The sequence below is a fragment of the Marmota flaviventris genome, chromosome Y (genome assembly GCF_047511675.1).
Source record: "Marmota flaviventris isolate mMarFla1 chromosome Y, mMarFla1.hap1, whole genome shotgun sequence".
Lineage (NCBI taxonomy): Eukaryota > Metazoa > Chordata > Mammalia > Rodentia > Sciuridae > Marmota > Marmota flaviventris.
In genome coordinates, this window is record NC_092519.1 from 12,366,783 (window position 1) to 12,394,235 (window position 27,453).

The 27,453-nt window shown below is 40.8% G+C and overlaps 1 protein-coding gene across 1 annotated transcript; it reads right to left on the reverse strand.

Moving 5' to 3' along the window:
* Positions 1-1,020: 1,020 nt before the first annotated feature.
* Positions 1,021-24,953, reverse strand: LOC139703584 (ubiquitin-like modifier-activating enzyme 1). Its single transcript, XM_071607074.1, has 25 exons — positions 24,837-24,953; positions 24,656-24,711; positions 24,329-24,497; positions 24,108-24,242; positions 14,902-15,008; positions 14,608-14,698; positions 14,367-14,499; positions 10,991-11,088; positions 10,748-10,894; positions 10,443-10,619; positions 10,223-10,327; positions 10,054-10,134; positions 9,583-9,738; positions 7,837-8,002; positions 7,512-7,708; positions 5,913-5,977; positions 5,501-5,696; positions 4,870-4,944; positions 4,552-4,741; positions 2,684-2,772; positions 2,387-2,479; positions 2,064-2,255; positions 1,504-1,605; positions 1,311-1,411; positions 1,021-1,156 (listed from the first exon to the last, which is right to left on the reverse strand). The coding sequence occupies exons 1-25, from the start codon at positions 24,951-24,953 to the stop codon at positions 1,021-1,023; spliced, it is 3,174 nt and encodes a 1,057-aa protein (XP_071463175.1).
* Positions 24,954-27,453: the final 2,500 nt, after the last annotated feature.

The window sequence follows — 27,453 nt, forward strand, 5'->3', positions numbered from 1 at the left end:
TGACCCCCTTACCCTCCTTTCTGCTGCTGCTGATAAAACCACCAAAGGTCTTCAAGGGAGAACAGGCTTACTTGGGATTGATGGAAGTGGGGTGGAACTTAAAAAGTGCTTTACTTCCACAGATGTTTCTAGACAAATAATTTCTTTTAATAAATGCAAACAATTATTAAGGTGCTGGCACCTCTTATTTCAGCAACCATGATATGTAAAGGTTTAGCCAGGGTCTAAATCCATCAAGTGGAAATCCATCAAAGTAGGAATAAGACTGCTAAATCAAAAAAAGAATTTTTTAAGAAGCTAAAGTACATTCTCAATCTTCGTAAATGTATGTGCAATGTATGTGCTAAGTACTAAGTACTTCACAGAAATTAAATCTATTTGGTTCTCCTATCAACACTTTACCCCTTAAATTTTACCCAAGGAATTTGATACCAAAAGATTAATAGAGATGACAAAACTTACAGACGTTAGTAAAAAAAAAAAAAAAAAAAATCCAGATGAGCAAGAAGCAGAATCTCTACTGTCCTTCAAAATCAAATACGATTGGTAATTCAGAGTAAAAATGTGTGATAAGACTACCTATCAGAATTATCATATGGAACAAGAGACCTATTCTTAAGGACTTGTTACTATTTTTGCTTTTTCCTTAGCAAGAGGCAATAGGGAAAGTTATCATACCCCACATATATAAGAACTGTCCAAATGAATGTTCTCTATTGCTTAACAGTGAATTTTAGACAACCCTTATGCTACTACAGTGAAGCTTTACCTTTTGGATTATCACTTTAAGTTGAGAAGAACAGGAGCCTACTCCTTTCCAGAGACAACAGGACAGTGGCCCTTGAAAAACAAATATACAACACATCTGGACAACTCTTTATTATGAATTTTAACTCAAAACAAAGTAGCCAAAAAGTTCTTAGAAACAAGTAAGACATGAGCCTAGTAAGGCTCAGTCTTTATCAAAATTAGAGATTTTGAAATAGACTGGTGAGATTGGAGTAATTGGGTAACCGGGAATCAGCGGATGATGTATCGTACGTAAGGGACCTCAATGTCTTCTCCACTCTCATTGTTGCAACACAGCTCAAGAACCAGGGTACGCACATGGCGGCCCAGTTTTCGCTTTGACACATGGCTCACAATCTCTGTCATCCTGAGGCAGGGAAGAAAGAGTCAAAAAGTCAGTAAGCAAAAAAAGGAAGGGTTAGTCAGGGAAAAAAAGACATGAACAATAAACTTCGAGAAGTACAGCTGTAGCTGAAGATTCCATACAAGGCCTCTTCCCACCAGCCCAGCTGCCAACTCACGGTCGATCCAATCGTTCCTTAAGTTTGGCTGATGGCATAAAAAATGAATAGAGCATGGACAGGCCCTGGGACAGCATGGTGATCTCCAATTTGTGCTCTGTCTGGGGAGGGGAGAAAGGGGGAATAATGTGAGATGAACACTTGCAAAACCAAAATCCCCCAATGACGTAAGCAGAAAAGAAAGGAACCTTACCTTAAAGTAATCTAGGAACTGCTTGAGGGTCATCTCCTCCCCATTAGACTGCAGTCCTTGTACATCAAAGCGATCCCACAATGTCCACTCATGGTTATAGTACTGGGACAAAGAGAACAGGAATAAGACAGGAGCCACTTGATACATTAAGTCAAACTGATCACAGCCCTTTTTTGTTCAAAACCTCTCATGGCCCCACCTTATAATGAACAAGCAGCAAAATCCTTACAATGACCAACAAGGCTGCACACCATAAAGACCACGCTACAGTTTTCACTCACCTTCCCAAAACTACACTTTTCCATTTAATGTCCTCTAAATACACTGACCCTCTTCTTACTGTTCTTCAAACATGCCAGTCACACTCCTACTTTGCATAGATTCAAAATAACTGAATGAACAGGAATATACAAAATAAACAGGGAACAAAATATATAAAGCCAAATTTACTATCACAAGAGCTAGCGCTGCTTATGTGTATTAGACACAAACACAAAACACATGCATCTTACCCACATATAAAATTTCATTAATATGTAAAATCACACACAGGCCCTTACCTGATGATGGGGTGGTGCAAGGGGCTCAGAGAAGCTGAAGAAGGGCAGAGCTAAGTTGATGAAACTGTTCTTATAGGACTCAAGCTGCTGGTGTCCCTGCACCACCTTGTAAAGCTCCAGACACACAAGGCCAACTATAGCTGCTGTGGTTGTTGCAATGGCTGGGATGATCTTCCCTGCAATAAGCTTGCTCTGTGAGACAAAAAAAAAATCAGCAAAGAAAAGTATTTACAGAGTCTACAGAAAAGACCAAAGTGGGAAACTCAAGTGTGGCAGAAAGTGTAAAACAGGGGGGGTATGTGAGGGTATGGATTATTTATTACCTTATGTCGGTCTGCAGGGGAAATATCATAGTTCTCTGCTCGCAAGTTAGATGCAGCCACAATGAAATCCATATGGAAATTACTGTCATCATCCTATTTAAGTAGAAGCGAGCAAGAATGAAGAGCATTAGAGACTACTGTGAAATAAGTATTTTGTTCCCCCATTATGTTAAATGCCCCCAAGAAGAAAGAGAATGACTAGGCTCAACTGCAAATCTATAATCTTAACAAAAGCCTAGGATTGATCCCTGATCAGTCTGTCCCTCTATGTTGACCCCCGGATCCCCTATTCAGCACCTTTTCAAAGTCAATGGGATACATCTTGAATCCAGGGAGTTTGTCTGGGCTGGGGATTGTGGCCTTGAGTTCTTCCAGGTGGTTGTCATCTGCAGAAAGGGAATGAACAAATACCATTCAGCCTTGTTGATTAGAAATCTATGTCTGACATAAAAGCAAAAGTCCAAATAAAAGCCGGTGGGGCAGGGTGGGGGGGAGCAGAAAAGTGTTTAGGAAGATAAGGATTTGAAAAGAAGAGATCGCTGGCAAAACATTAAAGCTGTAGATATGAGAAAGAAAACAGGTCTAAAAAAGAATAAAATTGGTATTATGACTACCAAGAGATATTAACTCTGGAGACACTGAGGAACAGAGATGATGGTAATTTACAGCCGCTAACAGATGACAACCAAAGTAGTCATCAACAGATGAATAATAAGAAACATGTGGTACACAAAGAAATATTATTCAGCTTTAAAAAACAAAATTCTCACACATACTATAGCATAGATGAATATGTAAGGAGTTGTGAGTGTGGATACATATCCTTTTACATAAAACTGAGACTATTATGCTAAGTGAAATAAGCCAGACAAAAAGATAAATGCTGTATATAATTCTAATTATGTGCCCTTCCTAGAACAGTCAACAAAACTAAAAGTAGTAAGGTTTTCCAGAGACTATGGGGAAAAAATAATGGGCCGAAATTGCTAAAGGGCATACAATTTTATTTTTGCAAGATAAAAATGTTGCTGATATTAACAGAAAACTTAGAAATAGAAGAAAAATCTTCGTATTAAGTATTACCACAGTTTCAGAAAGAAAAAAGGATATAGAGAGAAAGGTGAAACAGATCTTAAGAGAAGTGTTAAAGAGGTAAGTGAGGAGACATGCAGGATAAACATGATAGCTAAGAAAAAAAGTGCCTGAAAAGGAATTGCAAACAAATACAAAGGAAAAAAAGAGGAGGATATAGAATGAGAAGAAATTTTAGAGAAAGATAGGAGTGAGAAGAGATAAGGACATGTATGAAAGGGGAGATGAGGAAATATATGAGCGGAGGTAGCTGCAGAGACATACAGAAATATTCAGAGAAAAGTAGAGGGTTAGGTAGATAAAAGAGGAGGGAAGGAAAATGTATTAATTGGAGGACAGGTTCAAAGGAAGAAATTAATATTCAGAAAAGAAACAGAACAGAGGAGGAGATAACATGAGACAAGATGTGGGAAAAAAGGAGCAAAGAAGGAGATAAAGCTAAAGAATGAGAAAATTTGTTCAGGGCATCAAACCAAGATGAAAACGGACACAGAAATTGTTGCAGATTATAAAGGGATCTGAATGGAGGAAAATAAAGAGTAATAAGAGGTCACCGGTAGAAATATATTCTTTTGTCCACTAGATAAAAGGAAGACAGAAGCCAGGTATGGTGGCACATGCCTGTAATCAATCCAAGGGATTTGGGAGGCTAAGACAGGAAGTCTGGAAATTCAAGGCCAGAATCAGCAATTTAGTGACATCCTCAGCAACTTAACAAGACTTTGTGTCAAAAGAAAAATAAAAAGGCCTGGGAATGTAACTCAGTGGTAAAGTGTCCCCATGTTCAATCACCAGTATCCAAGCAAACAGACAAACAAAAAGGAAAAAAAGAACAATGTAACACAAACACACACAGAATATATGACTGAACAATTTTCCAATACCTACAATACACAATGAGAAGAAAGGACTAATCCTTATTTCAAAATAGAAAGTTGAGGTCCACAGGATGTGTGCATAAATCTCTTGTATGGGGGAGTTTACAGAGCATGGCCAGTGGCTGACTAATGAGAAGCTTGGATGGACAGAGGACAGAGTGGTGAAAAAGCAAAAAAAAAGTGAAACACCCTTACCAACAGAGGAACTAGCACTCTGCAGCTCTTGGTCAGAAACATGGATTTTAATGCCAGATTTGGAAGTAAACTTGGGGACTGGAAGGGACAGCAGGAGTGAGGTCACTGCACCTCGGTCCTGAGATCCTGCCAGACCATATGTCTGGGCAAACAGGTTGGCAGCAGCCATCACATAGTCCAGATGGAGAGGCTGGGATAATGCAAAGCATGGAAATGTAAGGATATCAGCTCACAAATAGTGACTCTCCACCCACTTCCCACCCATCCACCTGACCCAACTTCTACTTGATTCTAGGAGACCCCAGAGAGAAGACTTACATTGTTGACATCAAAGATAAGCGGATGAGGGCAGCGTTTGGGCCCCGACCAGAACAGTGCTCCGGAGCTTGTGAGCTAAGACAGAAAAGTTTTAGGGAAGTCTCTACTGCAAGAAGAGGGCACTCTGGCAATCTTTCCCTTGGCCTAGAAGCCTAGACAATCTCTAGAAATTGACTTTGAGGCAGAAACTTACGAACTTTTAAGATACAACACTAATAATAAATACAAATTAACCTTTACAAACTCCCATGAGATAGATAGGTCTTACTGCATTGATACAGATAGTATGATACAGAGGGAAACTAGGTAACGTGTTTAATGTTTAGTAGAGCTGTGACTTGAATAAACATTTTAACTCCAAAATTTCTTCCCTAGAATACCTACAGCCATCACTGGTAATCAGTAAGACTCCATTCACATCTTAGGCAAGGGGAAAAGAAACAAGTTTCTTTCTTAAGGAAAATGATATGAGGCAAAAACATGTTTGCAGAAAGCTCTGAGCTAATTAATTACTGCCTTACAGTACTTGTGATATATAGCTTATCTGGAAGAAGCCATGTCAAAAGCTATAGTAGATTTTCATTCTAGGAAACAGATTTAGCAAAACAGATCCAAAAAACATGCAATTTACCTGACTGGGAGGGAAGCTGTGCAGCAACTGCTGGATATTGTCAGAATACTGATTGTGCCAGTGGCGGTAGGCCCAAGTCACACAGTCAGCCCAGATCTGTGGCCGCTGTAGCACTAGGCTGCGATGCACAGCCTCCAGGACCTCCAAAGGCTGGGTACCTGCTAGCCGCAGTGTTCTCTCCACAAACTTGGGGTCTCTAAATAATATGAAGCAGCAAATTACTAAAAGGTCCAGAAATAGGCTTAAGACAAACCTATTTTTCTCCAATTCTGACCCCATCCCACATCATATGAGGTTCAAGCACATATCAGTGCATCACTGGGACTGAAGATTTCAATGGTGAGGAGAGAAGACAGGATTATCAGGGAGCAGAGCTAGCAGAAAGGAGTAAGAGAATATCTGAGCTACTTACATGAGGTACTGGTTGACATTTTCTGCTGGCTGTTTGAACAGGCCTTCAAACTCATCCCGGGCCCACTGCAGAGCAAACAAAATTACGTAAAGCAATGGTTGATAAATGGGTTTTTGTAGGTATTAGAAAGATCATAAATGAATACAAAAAGTAGAACATGGCTGCTCTGGGAGAAGACTAAATATGTCTCCCCAAAATGCCCCAATATCTCACTTCAAATAAAAAAATCACATCTAAAATAAAACAAGGATGATTTTTATACAGTTTCTGGAAACTGGGCAGAAAATAAGATTTGCTGTTGTTTATTTCTGCCTTCTGAGAACTATGAGGTCAATAAATATCCTCACTGATAAGGTGGCCAGGAGCACCTAGCACTAGAGATTCAGGTTTAAATTCTAGCTCTGCCACATACTATCTAGTTTTGTGACTTTAAGCACACAAGAAAATACCTCTATCACTGTCTCATTATTAAAATACATACTGCAACAGTAATATTTATCTTCTAAATTGCTATCATAAAAAATTTATTTAAAACATTTATAATACTGGTAAAGTGCACATTAAGTATCTAATGCCTTTACAAAATCTCTGTGGAAGATAATTATAATTTTAACAGGTAAAAAATCTGAAGCATAGAGACATTAAATTTAAGGTTACATAATGAATATGTTTAAAAATCTTTTTGTGCATGCTGAATAAAACAGCTAATTCTGGTTCTTGGTCTCTGCCCAAGATCAGAAAAGGTTTTACATACATGCTTTACACTCATACACATACATACAAACACTATAAACATGTCCACATATATAAATGTACACATTGTGTACAGAGACAGTAATAAACATTAACACAAAGCCTGTAAACTCTGGCAAAGAAGATTAAGTGGGTTTTTTCCTTCACTTTTAATAAAATAAAACATCTCCTCAAATACTCTTAAGAATCACTGTAAGAACCTAATGGGTTATTTTATGGTTAAAAGGAAAACAGAGGATTAAGTTCTAGGTGCCAGTTCCCAGCATATTCATTTTGTCCAGCAACATGAAACATAATATTGTGTATATACCTGCTTTACACAAGAAAATACCTCTATCACTGTCATCCAAGTTTTGAAAGAAGTCATCATCATAAATGTGCTGTGTCAGGGCCCCATGCTGACAAACCATGTACCAAATACATTTGAAGTAATAGAAAATTAAATGTGTACCTAATATTAAAAGTTAAATTTTAAAAGGAAATACTATTAATAATGAATTAATTTTGGTGAACAAGAAAACAGTACTATTTACGCATAGAAACATTCTCATTTCAGGTATATGTTGAATTGTATTCTTTAAAATTTATTAATACAAAAATGAAGATTATAAGTTAAAATATATATTTATATATGTATTTACATATATATATATATATATATATATATATATATATATATATATATATTTACATATGTAAAACTTAGGCTGCTGGGTGTGACAGAAGTAGTTTTGAACAAAACACATATTCCAATGGAATTTAAAGACTTGTTAATGACAAGGACTGATGACAAGAGGCTACCCAAGTCCCTGGGCCTTCTACCTCTCACTTCCCAAGGATGATTACCTGTAGGGTATGCTCAATGGCATTGGGGAAGTTCTTCAAGGTACAGATGGGAATGGACTTCTCAGGTGGGTCTTGGCTAGAGCTGTATGACTCTGTAAGGAAGGGAATAACCACCTGCACATTGCCCTTGGTGCCCAGTGTGCCTGATTCCAGCAATGGCTTACGGTAATATACACAGCGGCGGTCCATGTACAAGCCTTTGGGAAAATGAGTAGAATAATGGCATGAGAGATGGGAGAACATTAGGGCAATAAAAAGATAAGCACCTACCTAATGTACACACAACACAGCCCTTTTTTTTTTTTTTACCCGCCTCCAAACTCACGGGCATCCACATTGTCCAAGGCATTGGCCACACCATCCAAGTTTTGAAAGAAGTCATCATCATAAATGTGCTCTGTGTCAGGGCCCACACGGTTCTGATGGCTAATCACCCTAATGTTTGGATTTATTCGACGCACAGCTGCAGCAGCTGTGTCAGACTTTAATTTCTAGGCAGGAATAGGAAAACAGCTGTTTTCTAGGCATTCATTCACAAATCTGTACAGAGCTATCCTGGAAAATGACTTATTTAATAGCAGATAGGGTATATAGGTTTTGAGATTAGCATGTCCTAATTTAGAATACATAATCTTTGAAAATGCCAAAATGGCCAGAGCTATGACAAATACAGTAGGGGTAAGGACAAAGAAATATAACTGACACAAATAAGTCAGTTTCACCTCCCCAACATAATTATTGTTTTTCAGCTAATGCTAACCAGTGTTGGATCGGATATACTGAAACAAAAGCAGGATGCTATTTAAAAACAAACATCTTTTAAAAGCCCCATTCAAGTTATGTTCCTCTTCTGAAAAATCTCCACTGGCCCTCATGTTTATCTGAGTTGTAGCTGTCTCCAACTGACCACTCTGTTCCTTAAATACCACAAACATATTAATTTCAACCTCAAGAGTTTTCCCCAGTTTATTTCCTCTACCTGGTGTTTCCCCCAGATATCATATTACTGCCTTACATATTTCAAGTTTTTGAAGAAGTCTGATATTCCTAGGAAGGCTTTTCTTCTTCTTTTGCAAAACACCCTCTATGACACTTCACAACAGCTTCTGTATTGTATATCTAACACTAATCATTTACTTTATGTTTATCATGACAGCTGTTAGTCTTAAAAAAATCTTAAAAATTTTCTGTTTTGTAGGTTTAAAGCTATAGTTTTCACACTAGAAATTCCTCAAAATTTTAAAATACTAGTCCACTTAAAATGAAATATGCCTATTACATTTAAACTTTTTATAAAAGAAAATTTATCAATACAAAACATTGATGACATTGTGTTCATATTTTTGCCAATCCCTTTTTAAAAATTATACAATCTCTTAAAGCTACATTCTCACTTCCACTATATTAAATATATCTTACAATTTGCTTAAAGAATAATGAATATTTAGTATCACTGAAAAGTACTGACATTTTAACTAGTTCAGGTACAAAATCAAATCTAATTAATGTTCACAGTAACTACCTAATAAATAATTTTTGAATCATAATTCATTGGTCTTTGAAAATATTGTTTCAGTGAATTAGGGTAAGCTTCCTAAAACAGAGCATAAATTTTCACTTTGATAAGAATGAAAACAGAAAAATAATATCTCAGAATTATTATTACTGAATTTTTTTGGATTAAATGAGTACTATAGGTCTCCAGAAGATATTAGAATATACTTTGAGAACTTCTCATTTACGCTGCATCTTCCCAGTACAGAATGAAAACTTTTGTTCCTTTATATATTCCAAAAAAACTGGGAGTACAAGGTGAATTAGAGGAAAGACAAAGACTCTGTGCATGCAAATTTAACAATGAACTTTACAGACAACTTCCCAGATAATGACCATATAGTATTATCAAGTTTCAAAGTCTCACATTTGCAGTGACTAAAAATCAAACAAAACAAAGGTGGGTGAGGAGCTAAAAAATGACAAATGAAAAGAATATGAGGCAAAAACATCCCAGCTATTAAAATAAGAAATATAAAAAAAGATATGGAAAGAAATCTATCCCTCCCACACTCACCGTGACATCCCATGGGCGGAAGAGAAATTGTCGGTTTAAATTAGACTTTTCAATGGTGTCCATGTCTGTAACTGTTATTTCACCATCTTCCCCACAGCCTAGACCAATCATAGCAAAGTTCTTGAGCAGCTCACAGCCAATGGCACCTGCACCCACCTAGTAAGTAGAAAAGAGAATATGGTTAAAGCAAAGGTAGCACAAGGCTACTCCCAACTTCCTCTAGAGATGCTAACAGATAAGTGGTCCTAGTACTACATGAAGCTGCAGAACCATAAAACCTAGGGTCACCTAAAGAGGAAGGCACAAGAGAAACAGAGATATATTCCCTCAATACATACAGAAAATGGAAAAGGGGATGTGATCAGTCTCTAAGAACCAAATATCTTCCCCTTCAGAAATGGAAATAGTTACTAAAAGGGTGATCCAAGTCCAGAGAAGATGAAAGCATAAGTGCCCAACAGTTTTATTCACCAGAAAATACTTCTGCTTGCCCAGTTTCTCTTGTAGGTCTGAGCCAAACACAGCCACTTGCCCATCATAACGATTTTGGCACTGAATCAAGTGAGAAAAAGTCAAGTTAGAGGACAGCTTCTCTATAGATGCTCCCTATGTTGCTTTGCCATGGATCCCTCTTAAATACCGGGAGGCTTTTGTCTTCCATGAAGGTCACTCTGTTTTCAGGGAGACACTCAAGAGCATCAAAGTACAGCCACTGCCTAATGGGCATAAACTTCCCAGAACAGGCCTGGGGAGAGATTATTGGTGGTTAAACAAGGACTGATAAAGCCAGAGAGCCTGTGGGGTCAGGAAGGCACATGAACCACAGTAAGCCATGCATGTTCTTCCCCACCCATGTTGACCTTCATGACCTCTTGGGCAGCCAATCCCCCAATAAATGCATTTATGGGTGCCAGATTCCCAGCAGCCACATATGCCAACTTCCGGATGAGGTCTTCATCAAGATTGTCCTGCTGGACTGCAGGCAGGGCTTGAGCATTCACAATTTGTGCTAAGGTCACAAGTTTTGCTGCATCCTCCTAGGGAGCCGAAAGGAACCAAGAGAGGACTCATCAGACTACTGTAGGAGTAGGAAGGGAGAACAGACAGATGAACAGAATGATGGAGATTCAAGTGAAGAACTCCAGTGCTTTGCTTATTCATTTACCTCATTGTGGGGTCCAGGAGGTCGGCTATATTGTGCACAGAACTGATGTAGGGCCTGGAAGCCAATGTGCAGCTGAGCAGGACGAGAACACTTAGCAAAGTCTGTTATCACAAAGTCTGGCTCTGCCAGTGAGGCTAACAAGGATTTCTGTATAAAGTGGAATATTAAGACCACAGATATGAAAAACCTAGAAGTGCCAAAAATTTCAGTCAACTCTCCCATCCCTGAACCCACCATACTCACAAAACTAATTTTCTTAGACACTTTGATTTGATGGACAATGCCTCCACGGATATAGTCAGAGAAGCTGGAAGTATCACAGATGCTAAAGGTATAGGGACCTAGAAGATTAAAGAAAAACAAACAATTTACAACAACAACAAAAAAGACCAGAATGGAATTTGTAATCTATTTAGTGTTCCTCTACTACCATGAGCACCATCAAAATGAAAATTTAAAGTCATACCGTCATAATTTGGACATGGACATCTTTGACCCAAGGTCTAATCAGACATCATCAGATCTACTGTAACATTCACGGGAACCAAGTCTAAGTGCTACCCTAGAGAACCTGACAACATTATGTATTTAAGCTTCTTCCCTCTCATTTCAACATTGCGGGAACCTCTATTTTTGTGGCCAGGTCAAAGGAGAAAAAAAGGAAAATCCTGGAATAAGCTCCTTCCACTAAAAACTCATAAGAGTTCTGGGATTGTCTAACCTTAGACCATAACTCAGTTAGAATCCTCAGTCATGCTAACAGAAATCAGACACATCTCGTCTTCCCCTCAATTCCTGTCTTAGAGACACACTTCCTGCCAACTTCTGGGAGTAAATGTTCAAACCCCAGAAATCTGTTTCTATTTAGTCCATAAGCTAGCTCAGCCCAGTCTCCAGTCTCCCCTCTAATCCCAAGGCTTAGATCAGACCTAAAGCACATACACTGTTTATTTCCAAATTCAGGCCAGACAACAAGGTTGTGCTGGGTCTTTTGAGTCTACTTTTTTCCCCCCTTTAAAAAACAACAACAACAACAACAAAAAAAAAAAAAACACAGAAAGGGCTAACTCAGGAGTTCCACTTCTGGCTACATCTACCAATGTTAAAAGCAGTTTTCAGATATAGAACAATAGACAATACAAAATTATAAATTCTGAGATGACAAACAAATGAAATGAATTCTATGAATACTCCTGCTTATTGCTGAGGCATAGGAAGGAAGGAAGAAACAAAGTTAAGCCCAGCTGATTCTGTAAGTTGAGACAGATCTGAAAGTTCAGAAGCCATGACAGCCAGAAATCAGACCATAGTACTGAAAAAAAGCTAGAGGGAATGAGCCTTTGATATTCACTGAGGGTCTTCAGTATTTGACAGATGAATACAAAGAAACTATGCACTGCCAACAAAAGAACCACCAAACAACAACAACAACAACAACAAAAATACAGTCATCCACTGATATCAGTATCTATAGGATACCATGGAAACTTTTTCACAAATGTTGAAGTCTCTGAAAAAAATGACAAATATTGCACCTAACCTATACATGTTCTACCCACTCTCTCTAGATAACTCTTAATAAATAACATAACAAAAATACTATTTAAGTATTTGTTATACAGTATTGTTTGAAGAAAATAAGCAAAAAAAAAAAAAAGTCTATACTGACTCGGCACAGGTGAGACTTTTTTTCTTTCAAACATTTTGAATCCACAGTTAGTTGAATACTAACCTATGAAAAGAGGGTTGATTATACATTTTAAAAAACAAAAAACTCAAGTTCTTAGTTTTCATGTGATTAATAGTTCTAAGTCCACACAGAAAAGACTTTCTAACCCATGGGTATCAACTGCCTGTTTCACTTAATACATGCAATGTCAGATGGAATTACATCAAGTCTAGACTAAATATACAAAAGTTTTAAGGAGAACCAATTTTAAATAATCTCTACAAAAAAACTTAAAAAAAATTGGGGGAGGTGGGTACCAGGGATTGAACTTGGGTGCACAACAACTAAGTCATATCCCCAGCCCTAATTTGTATTTTATTAGAGACAGGGTCTCATGGAGTTGGTTAGCACCTCTTTACTGCTGAGGCTGACTGTGCACTTGCAATCCTCCTGTCTTAACTTCCCGAGCTGCTGGGATTACAGGCATTGGCCACCACACACTGCCTCAAAAATATTTTTGAGCACCAAAAACATTGCCATTCACAGTAATATTGCATATATCTGATATAATCTAACATGTATGTTGGTTTATTAAGTTTTATGGATCCATTAGTTTCCATCAAATTTGTAAATCTGGGGGCCATTATTTCTTCAAAAGTTTTCTGGTATAACATCCTTGCTAGGATCATTCTATTCTGAGCCACCCATGTTCTTCACTTACAGTAGCATAATTTATTTTCTTTTTTTTTGGGGGGGGGAGTATGTTTTAAGACTCTTAACATGATCATGATTTTCTATAGATTCTTCAATTTATAGAATATACTTAAAAGGAACTGCTATATTGACTACTTATTCTATATGCTAAGAGGAATTAATAGATTCAGACCCTTAGAAGATTAAATTTGATATAATAAAATCCAAAATGCAAAAAAAAAAAAAGGGGGAAAAAGAAAAAGGGAAACAAACCAAGAACAACTGTCACTAAGTGGTGTGGAGTATCAATAGAGTGGCTTAGACTTATATACAAGGTGATTAATATCCTACAAAGAATGTTTGCATAGAAGTATAGGTAAGAAAATAGTATTTTTGAAAAAAAAATAACCAATAATTTTATATAATTAAATAAAAAGACTCAAGTACATCATTACATTACAATGTTAAAGGAAAAAAATAAGAATGATAGTGCAATTTCTCCTGTTTGTTTTCTGATAGTGGGGATTGAACCCAAAGGTGCTTTAACATTGAACTAAATTCCAAGTCCTTTTTATTCTTTGAGACACTGTTTGACTATGTTGCTAAAGCTGGCCTCAAAGTATAAAGAGTATCTCAAGAAAAAAAGGAAGTATAAAATATACACATATGAGTCTATCAAAAAGAAAAAAAATACTGGAAATTGCACAATGTGGGTAAAAATGCTTTCTTGTAAATTCTATCAATCACTTTCAAAAGTAATTACTAAAGTAAAAATAATGTTTTGAGAAATTTGGAATACAGGTAAAAGCAAAATTAATAATAGTAGACAATGAAAAATAAAATTGTAATATTTTGTTGTAGGGTCTTCTACATATGAAGCAATAAAATATAACTTAGAGATTATACTAAGTACATACTACGGATACACAAATTTTAATTGGTACATGCTTTAATACCAGCAGCTCATGAGGTTGGGGCAAAAGGATCCCAAGTTCAAGATCAGCCTCAATGCTTTAGCAAGGCCCAAAGCAACTTAATGTCTCAAAATAAACAATATAGAGGGCTGGGAAGGTGTTCAGTGGTTATGGTCAGATCTCACTGACACATCTTACTAAGTCCCAGCCCAGATTTCACAGACACTTCTCTTGTCCCTAGGTTCAATTTAGATATGTGTCCCTTCTGGGATAGCTCATACAGGTCAATTTTCTCTCTCCTCTGAGAAAACATTTCTCACTCTCCCAGTAGACCCTGACATACCCAAGACTTTGATCTCTATGGGGTGGATGTCATTGAGTTCACTCATGCCCTGTACTTCTGTGAAAGAGACAAAGTCGCCACTCTCAAATCCATGACGGGCCTCATCCAGGCAGGTAACAACTCCAGGGCTATCCTAGTTTGAAAAGAAACCAATTTTAGAGGCAAGGTCAAGGTGCCAGTAGATAGGAACACTACCCTTTTTTACCTGTCTACCAGAATCCCCAGGGGCTAACCTCCTTACCTTGGTAACCATGGAAACCATAGCACTGAGTGGTTGTTCCCCATTGGAATCTATAAGAATCATTTCCTCTCCAAAGTCACAGAAAAGTTGCCTACAGAGAGAGATGAGACCATGACAGAGGCACTCCACAGTCCAGTACATGTAAAGCAAACTCAGTCCATCTATAGTGGGATTCAGGACAATGCTCATAGAAGAGTGAACACACAGAATCGAAAAGCTGATCGGCTCAGGGTAACAGGGTAGTAGAGCCTTTTGTTCTGGCAAGGATTCGGGAAGGAAGGGGCAGGTACTCACCCAAACAGTCCTCGAGTGTCTGCCACCACCAGCTTGATTCCACAGCTGTGACAGACCTCACCCACCTGCAATTGGCACTCCAAAGAAGTGTTGGTAAGGACCACCACCTGTATTTAAGAGCAAAAGGTTTAGGCAAGGGCCTGTGACTAAGGCAGACTAAGAGAATAAAAGGGAAAGCCCGAGGGTTAGAGGGAAAAGAATCAATATCCAGGCTTTTTTGCTGGTTTAGCCATTTCTACAACAAATATCAATGTAAGTCAGACTCAGAAGGGAGTCTCAGTTTAACAAAGAGGTACTAAAAGGACAAGACTAAGGACAAGCAGATTCATTTATCTGACAAATTTAGATTACAATCTGTCGCGACCCCTTGCCCGCAAGGAAGACGCAACTCAGGAATCTTCTCTCAGCAGTTTATTCAGGTCCCTTGATATTTCTTATTCTTTCTTCTTCTCTCCTCCCCGGATGCCCTCCCAGCCTTAATAAAGCATCCCAAGCCCCAATGCAAAGCTGCCGCGTGGAACTTTCTCACAGGGTGGTGAAAAATCATGTGCCAACTCTCTCAGATAAGGAGTTGTTTGTCACATACCACAGCGGAGCCAGCGCCATCTCGTAATGGCGACCATAGTCTGCAGAAACGGCAGAAGCGGCTCACCACAGTTCCCCCTTTCTGTTTTATTAAAACAATACAGGCGAGAGTAGAGGTCCTATCCCACTGTGCAGAAGTGGCTGCATAGTATGGCTCAGTCCTAAGGAGGGCCCTTCCCCAGATCCGAGGCCATATCAGCCGACGCCTTTTTTCGTGGGGCGGGGCGTGGACGCGTCTAACCCGCATGCAATAGGACATGCTCTCCTTGAGGTCCACGTCAAGGATCACTCAAGTGCAGTGCCTTGCCTCGCATCCTGTATCGTGACGATGGTGGACGAAGGGGGATAGCTGAGGCTGAACTGTGGCTGTATTAATGACAAACAAGTTGACAGCACCCTGAAAGAAAGGCACGGACTTTAAAGCGATAGAAAAGCACTAGTGTGGAAACCCATCTGCGTGCAATGGCAGCAAGACCGGCAGAGTGCAAGGGCTTTCCAACACTAAGAGAATAACAAGGAAAGTCATGTCGATCCCAGTGCAATGTTATAATAACTTGGGGTGCAACAACCATGACAAAGGTTTACTGTTTAAGATGCGCAAGCCAGACTTGAGGTGAGTTGCCATTTTCTAAAGCTGCAAGAGCTTGTATGATCATAGCCTTTTCTTGTGCATGGCGAGTTTTAAGGCGACAGAGAAACCACAAACAAAGTATAACACTGAAGCAACACATTGCACCAAAAATGCCTACTCCCACCCACTCTTTGAAGAAGGAAAAAGCAGAAGATATCCAATCGGTGAATTGACCCAAAGTCACTGGTTCAACGCGGGTACTATTCAAAACAGCAATCTGAGTTAGTTGAGACTGGATCATGTCTTCCGCTGCCATGGACCAATTTCCGGCCAAATATTCGCCAATGATGCGGGAGGCATTTCTGGAATCATTAAATCTGACAGAGGTTATGCATAAATGTGCACGTTGATCAACACAACCCAAAAGCACTAAGTCAGCCAATTCTTCTACCTGAGCTTGAAGTAAATCTATCCTTTGGTTGGCAGCTAAAATCCCTGACAAAATATGTTGATTAATTGAATTTTGGGATTCAAGTATGGTGGAAGTTTGTTGAACAACCTGATTAATAGTGGCAGCAGTTTGTACTTGGCTGGCCATGGCTGCCACAGCTGTCACTATAGCTGCCGTAATTCCAAAATCTCTGCGGACTCTAAGTAGTTCAACAATGGGGAATTTATCTGGGTCCGCAGTGACTGGGATTGGGACAAAGGTTGGAATTTTCATAACCACTGCTACAGTCCAAGAACCATTCCAACACTCAGATAAGAGACAGGTAACACTAGAACAATCCAGCATCCCCGATGAGGTATTATTAGCCAAAAGGAGCAAGAACGGGGATTGGACGCAGACCATTGCAGGAGGCAATGTGGCATTATATAGCAAAGAGTTGAGCGAAACAGATGTGAGCCTATTACCTCGTTCACTTTTCCTAACAGTGCCAGAAACATTAGCCAGCCAGGTTTTGGCTCCTAGCAATTGAGCCAATGCAGAAATATCAGCTGAAGCCCCCTTCTCATTGGAAATCAGCCATTGAAACCAGGACCAACCTACTCCTGTAGAGGAGTTGGCACTATGGTTAAAATTATAAACACCTCTTAAGAGAGGGGGAAAAGGAGAAACCCTTAGCAACTTGAAGTTTCTCCCAAGAATGATCCTGACAAGGTGTAAATGTTGGGGGGAAACCAAGATTAGGGGTACAGTAAGGAGAGGCCTTGAAATGAGTGGCATTGTAAGTACTATTAAAAGAAGGAGGTACTGGGATTAGTACCTTGGAGATCATAGCCAAGGTAGTTATGTTTAAAGCAGAGCTATTTACAGGGGTCCCTGAACCTGATTGCTTCCCTGAAACTACTTGGCTCAGTACAGCATTAATAATACTCCCTGAGACCTGATTGGACCGCAATGGGTCCTCCCAGTTAGTCAAATTTTTGGTCTTAAGGCTAATGCAATTAGCGTTTCCAAGGCTGAAACAAAAAACTCCTGTGAGATTAACCTGAGATCGATTAAAAATGCTTTCCACGTCCCCTCTAGGAGAGGCACAGGGAGCAGACATCTCACATGAGGTAGAGAAAAGAGTGGGGAGGACACTAGAATTACCATGAACCGGCATCGGCATTGGCCAAGCCCGTGCCACTGCCCACCACTGCATTGGTGTCGTCTGTGCCATCGGCACCAGCACCAGAACCAGAGCACGTAGCAGAGTGAAGATCCTCATCACAGGGTTGCTGTGGTATCTCTTGTTGCTGGTCGGTTGATGTCAAGACTCTTCTTGTCAGGCGTTCAGGGACCCACAACGGCTCCGTGCGATCCTGGGGAAAAACACATACAGATCCTCGTGCCCATGTCAGCACGGGGTCGGGGCCGTTCCATTGGCCTGTAAGAACATCCTTCCACTTAACATAACCAATCACAGAGGGCTGAGGGGACACATGTCTATCAGCCACAGAGCGACCATGAATATCCAAATTTAAAAAATTAATGGTAAAGAGAGCTAGGGACAGGCGTTCTTTAGGAGTGTGTTCAGCTCCTATTCCCCCTTTTTGTTTTTGTAAAGTTTCCTTTAAGGTGCGATGAGCATGCTCAACAATGCCTTGTCCTTGAGGATTGTAAGGCAGACCATGAGTAAGTTGCACTCCCATGGTAGAACAAAAGGATCTAAATTGTCTGCCAGTATAAGCAGGTCCATTATCAGTCTTAAGGGATGCAGGAGCACCCCATGCTGCCCATGCTTCTAGGCAATGAGTGATAACATTACGTGCCTTCTCTCCCGACAAAGCAGAGGCATGAATAACTCCAGAGCACGTATCAACAGAAACATGTACATATTTGAGGTTACCAAAGTCAGGTATGTGCGTCACATCCATTTGCCAGACAACCAATGGTTTTAATCCCAGTGGGTTCACTCCATAAGTAGGGGGATGAAGAAATGTGACACAATGGGGACATTGTAATACTATCTGACGAGCATCCGCTCTTGAAATGGAAAAACGCCTGCGCAGCGTTAAAGCATTAACATGGAAATTTCGGTGAAATAATTTAGCCCCCTCTAAGGAGGAAGCCAAGCATATCAACTGGCCTCTAGTGGCTGAGTCCGCACAGGCATTACCCTGTGATAACGGACCAGGAAGAGAAGTATGAGCCCGTATGTGCATTGGATAAAAAGGAGCAGTGCGGCTACAGATAAGTTGTTGAAGCTGATTAAAATAAGCAGATACATTATGGGCATTACTAATAGCTCCCACGGCCTCCAGGACTTTGAGTGCTTGTACCACATAAATGGAGTCCGAGATAAGATTAAAAGGAAAAGAACACTGTTTAAAAACCTCAATAACAATTTGCAATTCAACCCATTGTGGATTACCAGGAGCAAATTGATGCTGAACAGGGGGAGAATCATTAATTACATAAGCTCCCATTCCAGACTTGGAACCATCAGTGAATATATTAACAGCCCCCGGAATTGGATTGGGTGAAGTTACCTTAGGGAAAATGATGGGATGTTCTTTAACAAAATGGAGTAATGGATGGGAAGGGTAATGATTATCAATATCCCCTTGAAACGAGCAACATAGAATAGCCCAGTTGTCTAGAGTAGCACACAAAACATTAAGTTGAGCCTTAGTATAGGGTATAATAAGAGAAGAAGGTGATTGTCCGAAAAATTGAATGCTTTGGTGAATCCCTTTAAGTGCTAACGCTGCAACAGCATCAGGATAGTATTCTAAAGATTTTCCTGGGGATATATGTGGATGGATCCATAGTAAAGGCCCATCTTGCCACAGTACTCCAGTAGGCTGCCGCATAGTGGCAAGCACACATAACTGGAAAGATTTATCACTTTGGAGCCTGCATAGAGTAGCATGTTGTATAGCTTCTTCTACTGTTATAAGGGCCGCTCTAGCCTCTTTGGTAAGGCTACGAGGAGAAGCAAGATCTGGATCACCCTTAAGGGTAGCATACAAAGGCTGGAGCACACCATTAGGAATATGTAAATATCCCCTTATCCAATTAATATCTCCCAACAGTTTTTGAAAATCATTTAGAGTTTGGAGATCTTGAGTTCTTATGGTGATTTTTTGTGGTTTAGTTTATCATACCCAATTATTGCTCCCAAATACTCAATAGAATTCCCCGTTTGAACCTTTTCAGGTGCAATATGTAGCCCATATTGAGCTAACAGCTTTACTAAGTCTTTATAGGCCTCATTAACTATCTGCTCTAATTTAGCGGCCAATAACACATCATCCATATAATGAATAATCTTGATGGAGGAATACTTATGTCTGAGAGGTGCGAGTGCCTTCCCCACATACATCTGGCACATCGTGGGACTATTAGCCATTCCCTGTGGCAACACTACCCACTCAAACCTAAGATCTGGCTCCTCGTGGTTACACGAGGGAAGGGTGAAAGCAAAACGTTGTGAGTCTTTAGGATGCAAAGGAATAGAAAAGAAACAGTCTTTAATGTCAATAGCAATAATATGCCAGCCCTGAGGAATAGAGGAGAGCAGAGGTAGCCCTCTTTGAATGGGCCCCATAAGTTGCATTTGAGCATTAACTGCTCGTAAATCATGTAGTAGGCGCCACTTTCCTGATTTTTTCCTAATAACAAATATGGGAGTATTCCATGGAGAAGTAGAAGGTTGGATGTGACCCAAGTTTAGTTGTTCTTTAATTAAATTATGGGCCGCTGCCAATTTAACCGAGGGAAGAGGCCACTGAGGCACCCAAACAGGCTCCTCGGTGAGCCATGTTATGGGTATTTGAGCCCCAGTGGCCCCTAGGAAAAACCCAGACCAAATCTGTTAAGCTTTTGATGACCTTGTACAGGATGCCTACACCCCTGTAGGTGTTTTCCTAGTCCTAGACCTGGCCTATACCCCATATTTTGCATAATCTGTTGAGACACCGGAGAATAGTCATTACTAAGAGTGAACCCCATGTCTTTCATCAGATCACGACCCCATAAAGAGATAGGCAAATCAAGTACATAAGGCTGAAAGGTGCCATTGTGTCCTTCTGGGTCCTTCCAAGATAGATGTCTACAGCTGATTTGAGGGGCCTGGGCATATCCCAAACCTCTTAGTGATTGATCTGAGAGCTGCACCGGCCACCCCTTTGACCAGTCCTTTTGTGCTATTATGCTACGATCTGCTCCAGTATCTAGCAATCCCAAAATTGATTTACCTTCTATGGTTAAGTTTAAAGTAGGACGGTCATTCATATCTAAGGACAAATAAACAGAATTCCCTCCAGTGACTCCAATCTCATCACTTGTCCTTGAAAAGGAATCAGCAGGAAAGCGGGTATGCAGACTGGGTAGAATTAGCAATTGAGCAATCCGGTCTCCTGGGGAAATGGACACAATACCCCTTGGAGCTTCCACCATAACCTTTACTGATCCTACAGTATCAGGACTAATGACTCCAGGAAAGACATGAAGACCTTGCAATATAGAGGATGCACGTCCAATTAGCAAACCTACAGTGCCAGGTGGTAAAGGTCCTTTGAATTCAGTTTCCACCAATTGGACTCCCATTTTAGGTGTTAGTACGAGTCTGGATGTGGAACAGAGGTCCAATCCCGCGGCACCTGTAGTGGCTCTCCGCGTCTCATGGGATGGCGTAGAGATGGCCATGTCTCGGGTTTGGGTGTGACATTCTCCATTGCCCCATATATTTGTGGGCCCTGGGGTCGGGGGCCCCTTCGGCCGTTTTTTGGCCCAGCTGAAACAGGCTGTCCATAGATGTCCCACACTGATCTACACTCTTTTGCCCAATGCTTTCCCTTTTTACATTTTGGACACAGCCCCGGTTGACGAAGGCCATTGGAAGGGCCACCGCGAGGGGGTCCAGTAAAATTATCTTTTTTAGGACATTCACGTCTGAAATGACCAGGTTGACCACAATGGAAGCATGTTCCGGCACCAGGACTGCCCCCTTTTGCCATCCGAAGGACAGCAGCTGCAAGACCTGCATTAGTTAAAGGTCCTCCAATCTCTCTACACACTTTCATCCATGCTTCTATGCCCTTATTTTTATAAGGAGTGATTGCTGCTTTACATTCCTTGGTGCACTGCTCAAAGATCAATTGCTTGATAAGGGGAATGGCTCTATCAGGATCCCCAAAAATCTTTCCAGCGGCATCCACCATCCTTGCTACAAAATCTGAAAAGGGTTCTGTAGGGCCTTGTAGAATCTTGGTCAAATTACCAGACACCTCTCCTCTATTTGGAAGCGACTTCCATGCCCGAATGCAAATGTTGTTAATTTGATCATATGCCTCAAGAGGAAATCCTGTCTGTTGATTTGCAAATCTACCCTGCCCTAAGAGCATATCCTTGTCCCAATGGGGATGTCCCGCCGCATGGTTTTGGGCGGCCTGCTCTATTGCGCCCTCTAGCACGAATGCTCTCCAGTCCAGATATTTACCCGGGGAAACGCAAGCCCGAACAAGGCTAGCCCAATCAGAGGGAGTCATACAGTATCTAGATAGATTCTCCACCTGAGTCAGTGTGAAGGCGGCATCCACCCCATAAGTACGCACAGACTCCGCCAGGGTCTTTACAATTTTAAAATCTAAGGGTTCATGGACTCTTCCCCTGTTGTCATCCTGAAAAACTGGATAAGCAAGACCCATCTCAGCGTGAACAGCCCTCCATGTTTGGGCATGGAAAACTCTCCCCGTAGTGCCCCCACCATATGGCGGTGGATCCGGGGGATCGTTCTTCCTGAGCCCTTGTTTCTTTTTATTCCCTTCTCCTATAGCTAAACTCCCTAGCTGACAAGACAGCCTCCCGAGCTCTTCCTCCTCATCCTCCTCCTCCTCTGACCCACTTTCGCATGGGGGTGTACACAGCGTACTGAGATCTGGATACAACCGTCTCCTCCCCCGTGTCATGCTCCGCACACTCCCCTCTTCCCGAGTCACTTCACTTTCTGCCGTCTCCGACTTTTCCTCATGTAATCGCTCTAAAACCTCCTGTCCTTTAGCAAGTGCTTCCTGGCATCTGCCATCCGTAAGGCAACCACGGACCATTTTCCAAAGGGGTATCACCCCACCCTCTAACATGCCGTGCTCAGATGCAAAATCAAGATCTTTGCCTAATTTATCCCAACTAGGCACAGTAAGGCTGCCCGAAAATGCAAACCAAGGTGCAGCGATATCTACCTTCTGTAAAAATCTCTGTAATGTACTATGCTTCACTTCCAGTCCCTTGGAACGTAACAGGCCATCTAGGGCCAGAAGAAGCAGACTTGAAGATGCGGCACCCATGACACAACGACAAAAAAAATACAGACAGCAGAAACACACTGACGCAGCAGAAAAAACACAGAAAGCAAAAGTGAAAGTAGAAGCAAAAGTACACGGCGCAGCTGCAATAAAATGCAAGGCTTCCTCTTTCATTACAGAAGAGCTGCCCCGCTTTAGTCGCGGATCCCACTTACCTAGGGACTAACCCCGCTTTGAACGCGGATCCCCCTTACCTGGGGACTAACCCCGCTTTGATCGCGGATCCCACTTACCTGGGGACTAACCGGTGCACCACCCCTGACTACTGAGAGTTCTGATTTCCCGGGTTTCGGCACCACTTGTCGCGACCCCTTGCCCGCAAGGAAGATGCAACTCAGGAATCTTCTCTCAGCAGTTTATTCAGGTCCCTTGATATTTCTTATTCTTTCTTCTTCTCTCCTCCCCGGATGCCCTCCCAGCCTTAATAAAGCATCCCAAGCCCCAATGCAAAGCTGCCACGTGGAACTTTCTCACAGGGTGGTGAAAAATCATGTGCCAACTCTCTCAGATAAGGAGTTGTTTGTCACATACCACAGCGGAGCCAGCGCCATCTCGTAATGGCGACCATAGTCTGCAGAAACGGCAGAAGCGGCTCACCACAACAATCTATCTATAATCCTGCTGTACCCTAAGAAAAAATGCAAGTCAACCCTTGTTCCAGTCAATGTCTGGATTAATTCCCATACCTAAATGTTCCAATTCTCAAGAAAATGACTGTATGGCTATAAATTATGGAACTTCTGTCTGAATTCCCTTCCCTATTCACCAAAATAAGTTTACATTTCTGTTTCAAGAATTTTAATATCATAGTCCTCAGGGCAACATAAAAGCATCCAAAGCTCCTCTTATTTAATAAACATCTCTATAACACTAACTACCTACTACTATTTTAAGATTGACCCTTAAAAAAAAAAAATTCTGTTAACAATACACATTGCTTTTGTTCTTACTCTACAGAAAGAAAAAACTAACAGAAAAGAAGCTTGTTCATGGCTACACAAACAAAAGAGTTCCAGACTTAACATGAAAGCAGTTTAGCTCCAGAGTTGTGTTTGAAAACCACTACACCACAAATGTATGGCTTCCTAGAATTAGGTGACCCACCCACCCACCCAAAAAGATAGAGTTTAATTGCGTCCTATGTATATCCCCTAACTTCCAGAACAAAAGCTAATACACAAGGCCAAAACATTAACAAATAAGACATATAATTATCTATAAAAATTAGGCAGCATGCAGGGTAACACTCATGTACTTGAAAATCACTAAGGAAGTCCTCAACAAGAGGTCCAGTGTAGGTGCTGACAGGCACATAACTGTTAAGTTCAGCAAGTCGGGGTTGAGATACCTCAGCTCGATTTTTACCAATATCCTCCTCACGCAGGTAGAACTACAAAGGGAAAGAAGGAAGAACTAAAATAGATGCAGAGTTTAAGGAAGACTGGTATTTTGTGAAAGGGAGTCAAAAAGAAGTACCTGAGAGGAGAGATCAGCCCATTGAGCAGTGTCCTGGTCATGAAGGGTGACAGCCTTGACCCCACCAAGGATGATATTCTTGGCAATTTCCACACCTAGGCCCTGCAGGCCTGATACTAACACACTGGATGTCTGGAGATGCTTCATTGCTTCATGACCCAATACATACCTGCCAAGAGAGATCTCTGAGTAAAAGCTGGACCCACCCTGTACTGAAAGAAAATTGAGACCACCAGATTTATTTATCTGACAAAAAAGGATTGTAATCTACCCACAATCCTGCTGTGCCTACTCCAACTTTTTATGTCCCACTTTTGTCTGACTTACAACTGACGGGAGTAAAGACCTTCATCTATGTCTGTTTCACTGTTTTTTGGCATTCCCTATGGAAGGATGAAAAAACATTCAAGATGAGATAAACAAAATCTGGTTTTTACAGCTGAAAAAAGATATTTCCCTACAACCACTCTACAAGCCACCTGCCAGTGTTCAGAAAGAAGGCACTCACGTTTGTTGGTCCTGGGGGCACTTCAAACCTCACAGAGTAGGTAGGAGAGCAGTTAGAACCCAGCTTTGAATCAGGTCCAGATACTCGACGTTTCTTGGACAGCAGTGAGCTGGACATCTGGAGAGAAAAATGAACATAAGAGGTGAGGCACAAATGCGGAGGATTTTTCTGTTGAAAGTAATTCTGGGAGAAGAGAAGATCTACAATACATTCCTATTCTAAAGAGAAACACACAGAGGATATACTTGGGACCTAAGACTATGTAGAAAGGAGAGAATAAACATGAATAATTTAGAACAGAAAAGATTCAAAAATGAGTCACTGATGGATTCTAAAGGTGGAATGGGTTTCTGAAAAATAATAGTGAAACCAATTTTGAACCCTACTTCTGAATGCAGAGCTGGGACCCAGATAAAGTTAGCGGAGTGAGTCTCTGTAAGGGTGATGAGAATCTAATCTGTTAGGGTCTATGAGGCTATGATAAGAACATATGATGGAAGACTATTTGCTCAAATAACTCTCCCTGAAGTCTGGTTTGGAGGGGAAACACCAGGATTTATGTGAACCAAAAAAAGAGATGGGATTAGAGCACTCCTCAAAAACAGATGCTGGGAAGTTTCTCTAAAGGACAGTTTTTAACTCAGGGTTACTGATAAGAAGAGAGCAGGAGTTGGGTCAAATTCTGGATTTAGGGATGCTTCTGAAGGTGAGTGGAGGGAAAATAGTCTTTAAAATCAGATTTTTAGGAAACTTCTTACAAAAGATTCTGGAAAGGTAGGTCAAAGTCCTGGATACAAATTTTGAGGCTAGGCTGAGGATGTGGGGATGGGAAGGACTATCACAGAGATTAGGAGACTCAAGATGGTTAACAACACACACTCTCCCCTCCCCGCCTCACTTCCCCTTCCCTGCCACCCCGTGTGTCTCCTTCTGGATTATGAAAGTTGACTTTGATGGAATCCTAAAAAAGTTGACTGTGATGGAATCCTGCGATGTATGAATAGCCACGTCAGGAAAAATTCGAAAAATGTTTAGTTAAAATAAATAGGCAAATTCACTCTTCCAGATATATGGCCCCTTCTGGAAGCCACGAGGACAAATACTTCTGGAGGATCTTTAAAGACCCGTGAAACTAGCTGTGATCAGAAATATTGAAACTGGCGAAAATCCACTGAGACTCAAGGGAGTTCTAAAACACAAAATCTAGGAAAGTGATTAAGTTTTTGACTCTAAATATTCCGCCCGAGACTGTTAAAAAAAAAAAAAAAAAATCGTGGCGACATAACATGAACATTTCCCGGGTTTCGGATGCCCACAGTAGCAAAATAAAGGGTGAAAAAAAGAAAAATGAAAGGAGAAAAGTAAAGATCCTGCGGGTCTGGAGTCCCTAAACTGTCCCTAAGCCACCCCGTAACCGCGGGATAACAAGAAATCAGGATGCGATCTGCTCCGCCTCCCCTCACCCCGGCTAAGGTCCCAGTTACCGCGGTACACCCCGGAAAAATCTAGCCCGGCTCAGCGCCGGCCCAGGCCCCTCCAACGCCTCCCGACGCCTCCACCAGGGGATAGGCGCCCAGAAAGGCCGTTTGTTACCAATGCTGGTTCCTGGGTCGCGCCGCCAAAGGAGCGGAAGTCAAATTCGGCTGCCACCCTCTTCCTACTTCCTCCTCCCCGCAGACTGGGGGCCGCCGACAGTTGCAATCCCCGCCTTCCCCTCCCGGGGCAGTTGTGATTGTGGTCCTCCCACAGAAGATACCTCCTTCACCTTAGCCACAGGAACAAGATGGCGACTGCAGAGCCCGAGGCCGAAATAAAACGTTTGATCAGCCGGGAACCAGGATGCAGACGAGCCACGCCTACTTATGAATCATGCATGACGTAAATAGTCCTCCTAGGACTCAATTACTTACAGGACTGAGGAGATAACTCCATCTGGTGGTTGGATTCAGTAAAATGGATATTAATTAGCTCCATTTACGAAGAACTCTTGGACAATGAAGGGCCATTTAAAAATTATGTCTTTTGATCATAAATTATGTATGGCACAAGACCACAGGTAACTCAGGAAAGCCCGTTCTTAAAAAAAAAAAAAAAAAAAAGATTTGTAACAAAGGCAGATAATGCCGAATAAGTCATAATCGATTATGGGCTTTTAAATTAGCATTTGATTTAAGAGTTTAAAATTCCATGAGCTGGGATATAGCTCAGTTTGTAGACTGTTTGCCTTGTATACACGAAGACCTCGGTTCAACCCCGCCCTGCACCACACACAATAAGTTTAAGATTCCTAAATTGTTCTCAAGGTTGTGTAATTTCCGTTTCACACTCCTATTATACTTCACTATAAAACCTGATATTTAGTTTTAAGGAAAAGAAAAACCCAGCATATGAAAAACGTATAGAACACTGTTTGGCATATAGTGAATTAAATATTTATTAATGTTAATTGGATACATTTTAACACTCCATCAAGATTATTACAACTTAAAAACAAATTCAGTAAAATGTCAGGTTACAAAATTAACATACAAAAATAACATTTTTTGTACATAAGTAATGAACTTGTAAAAAAGTAAATTCCATTTATAGCAGCTACAAAAAATTAAATATTCAGAAA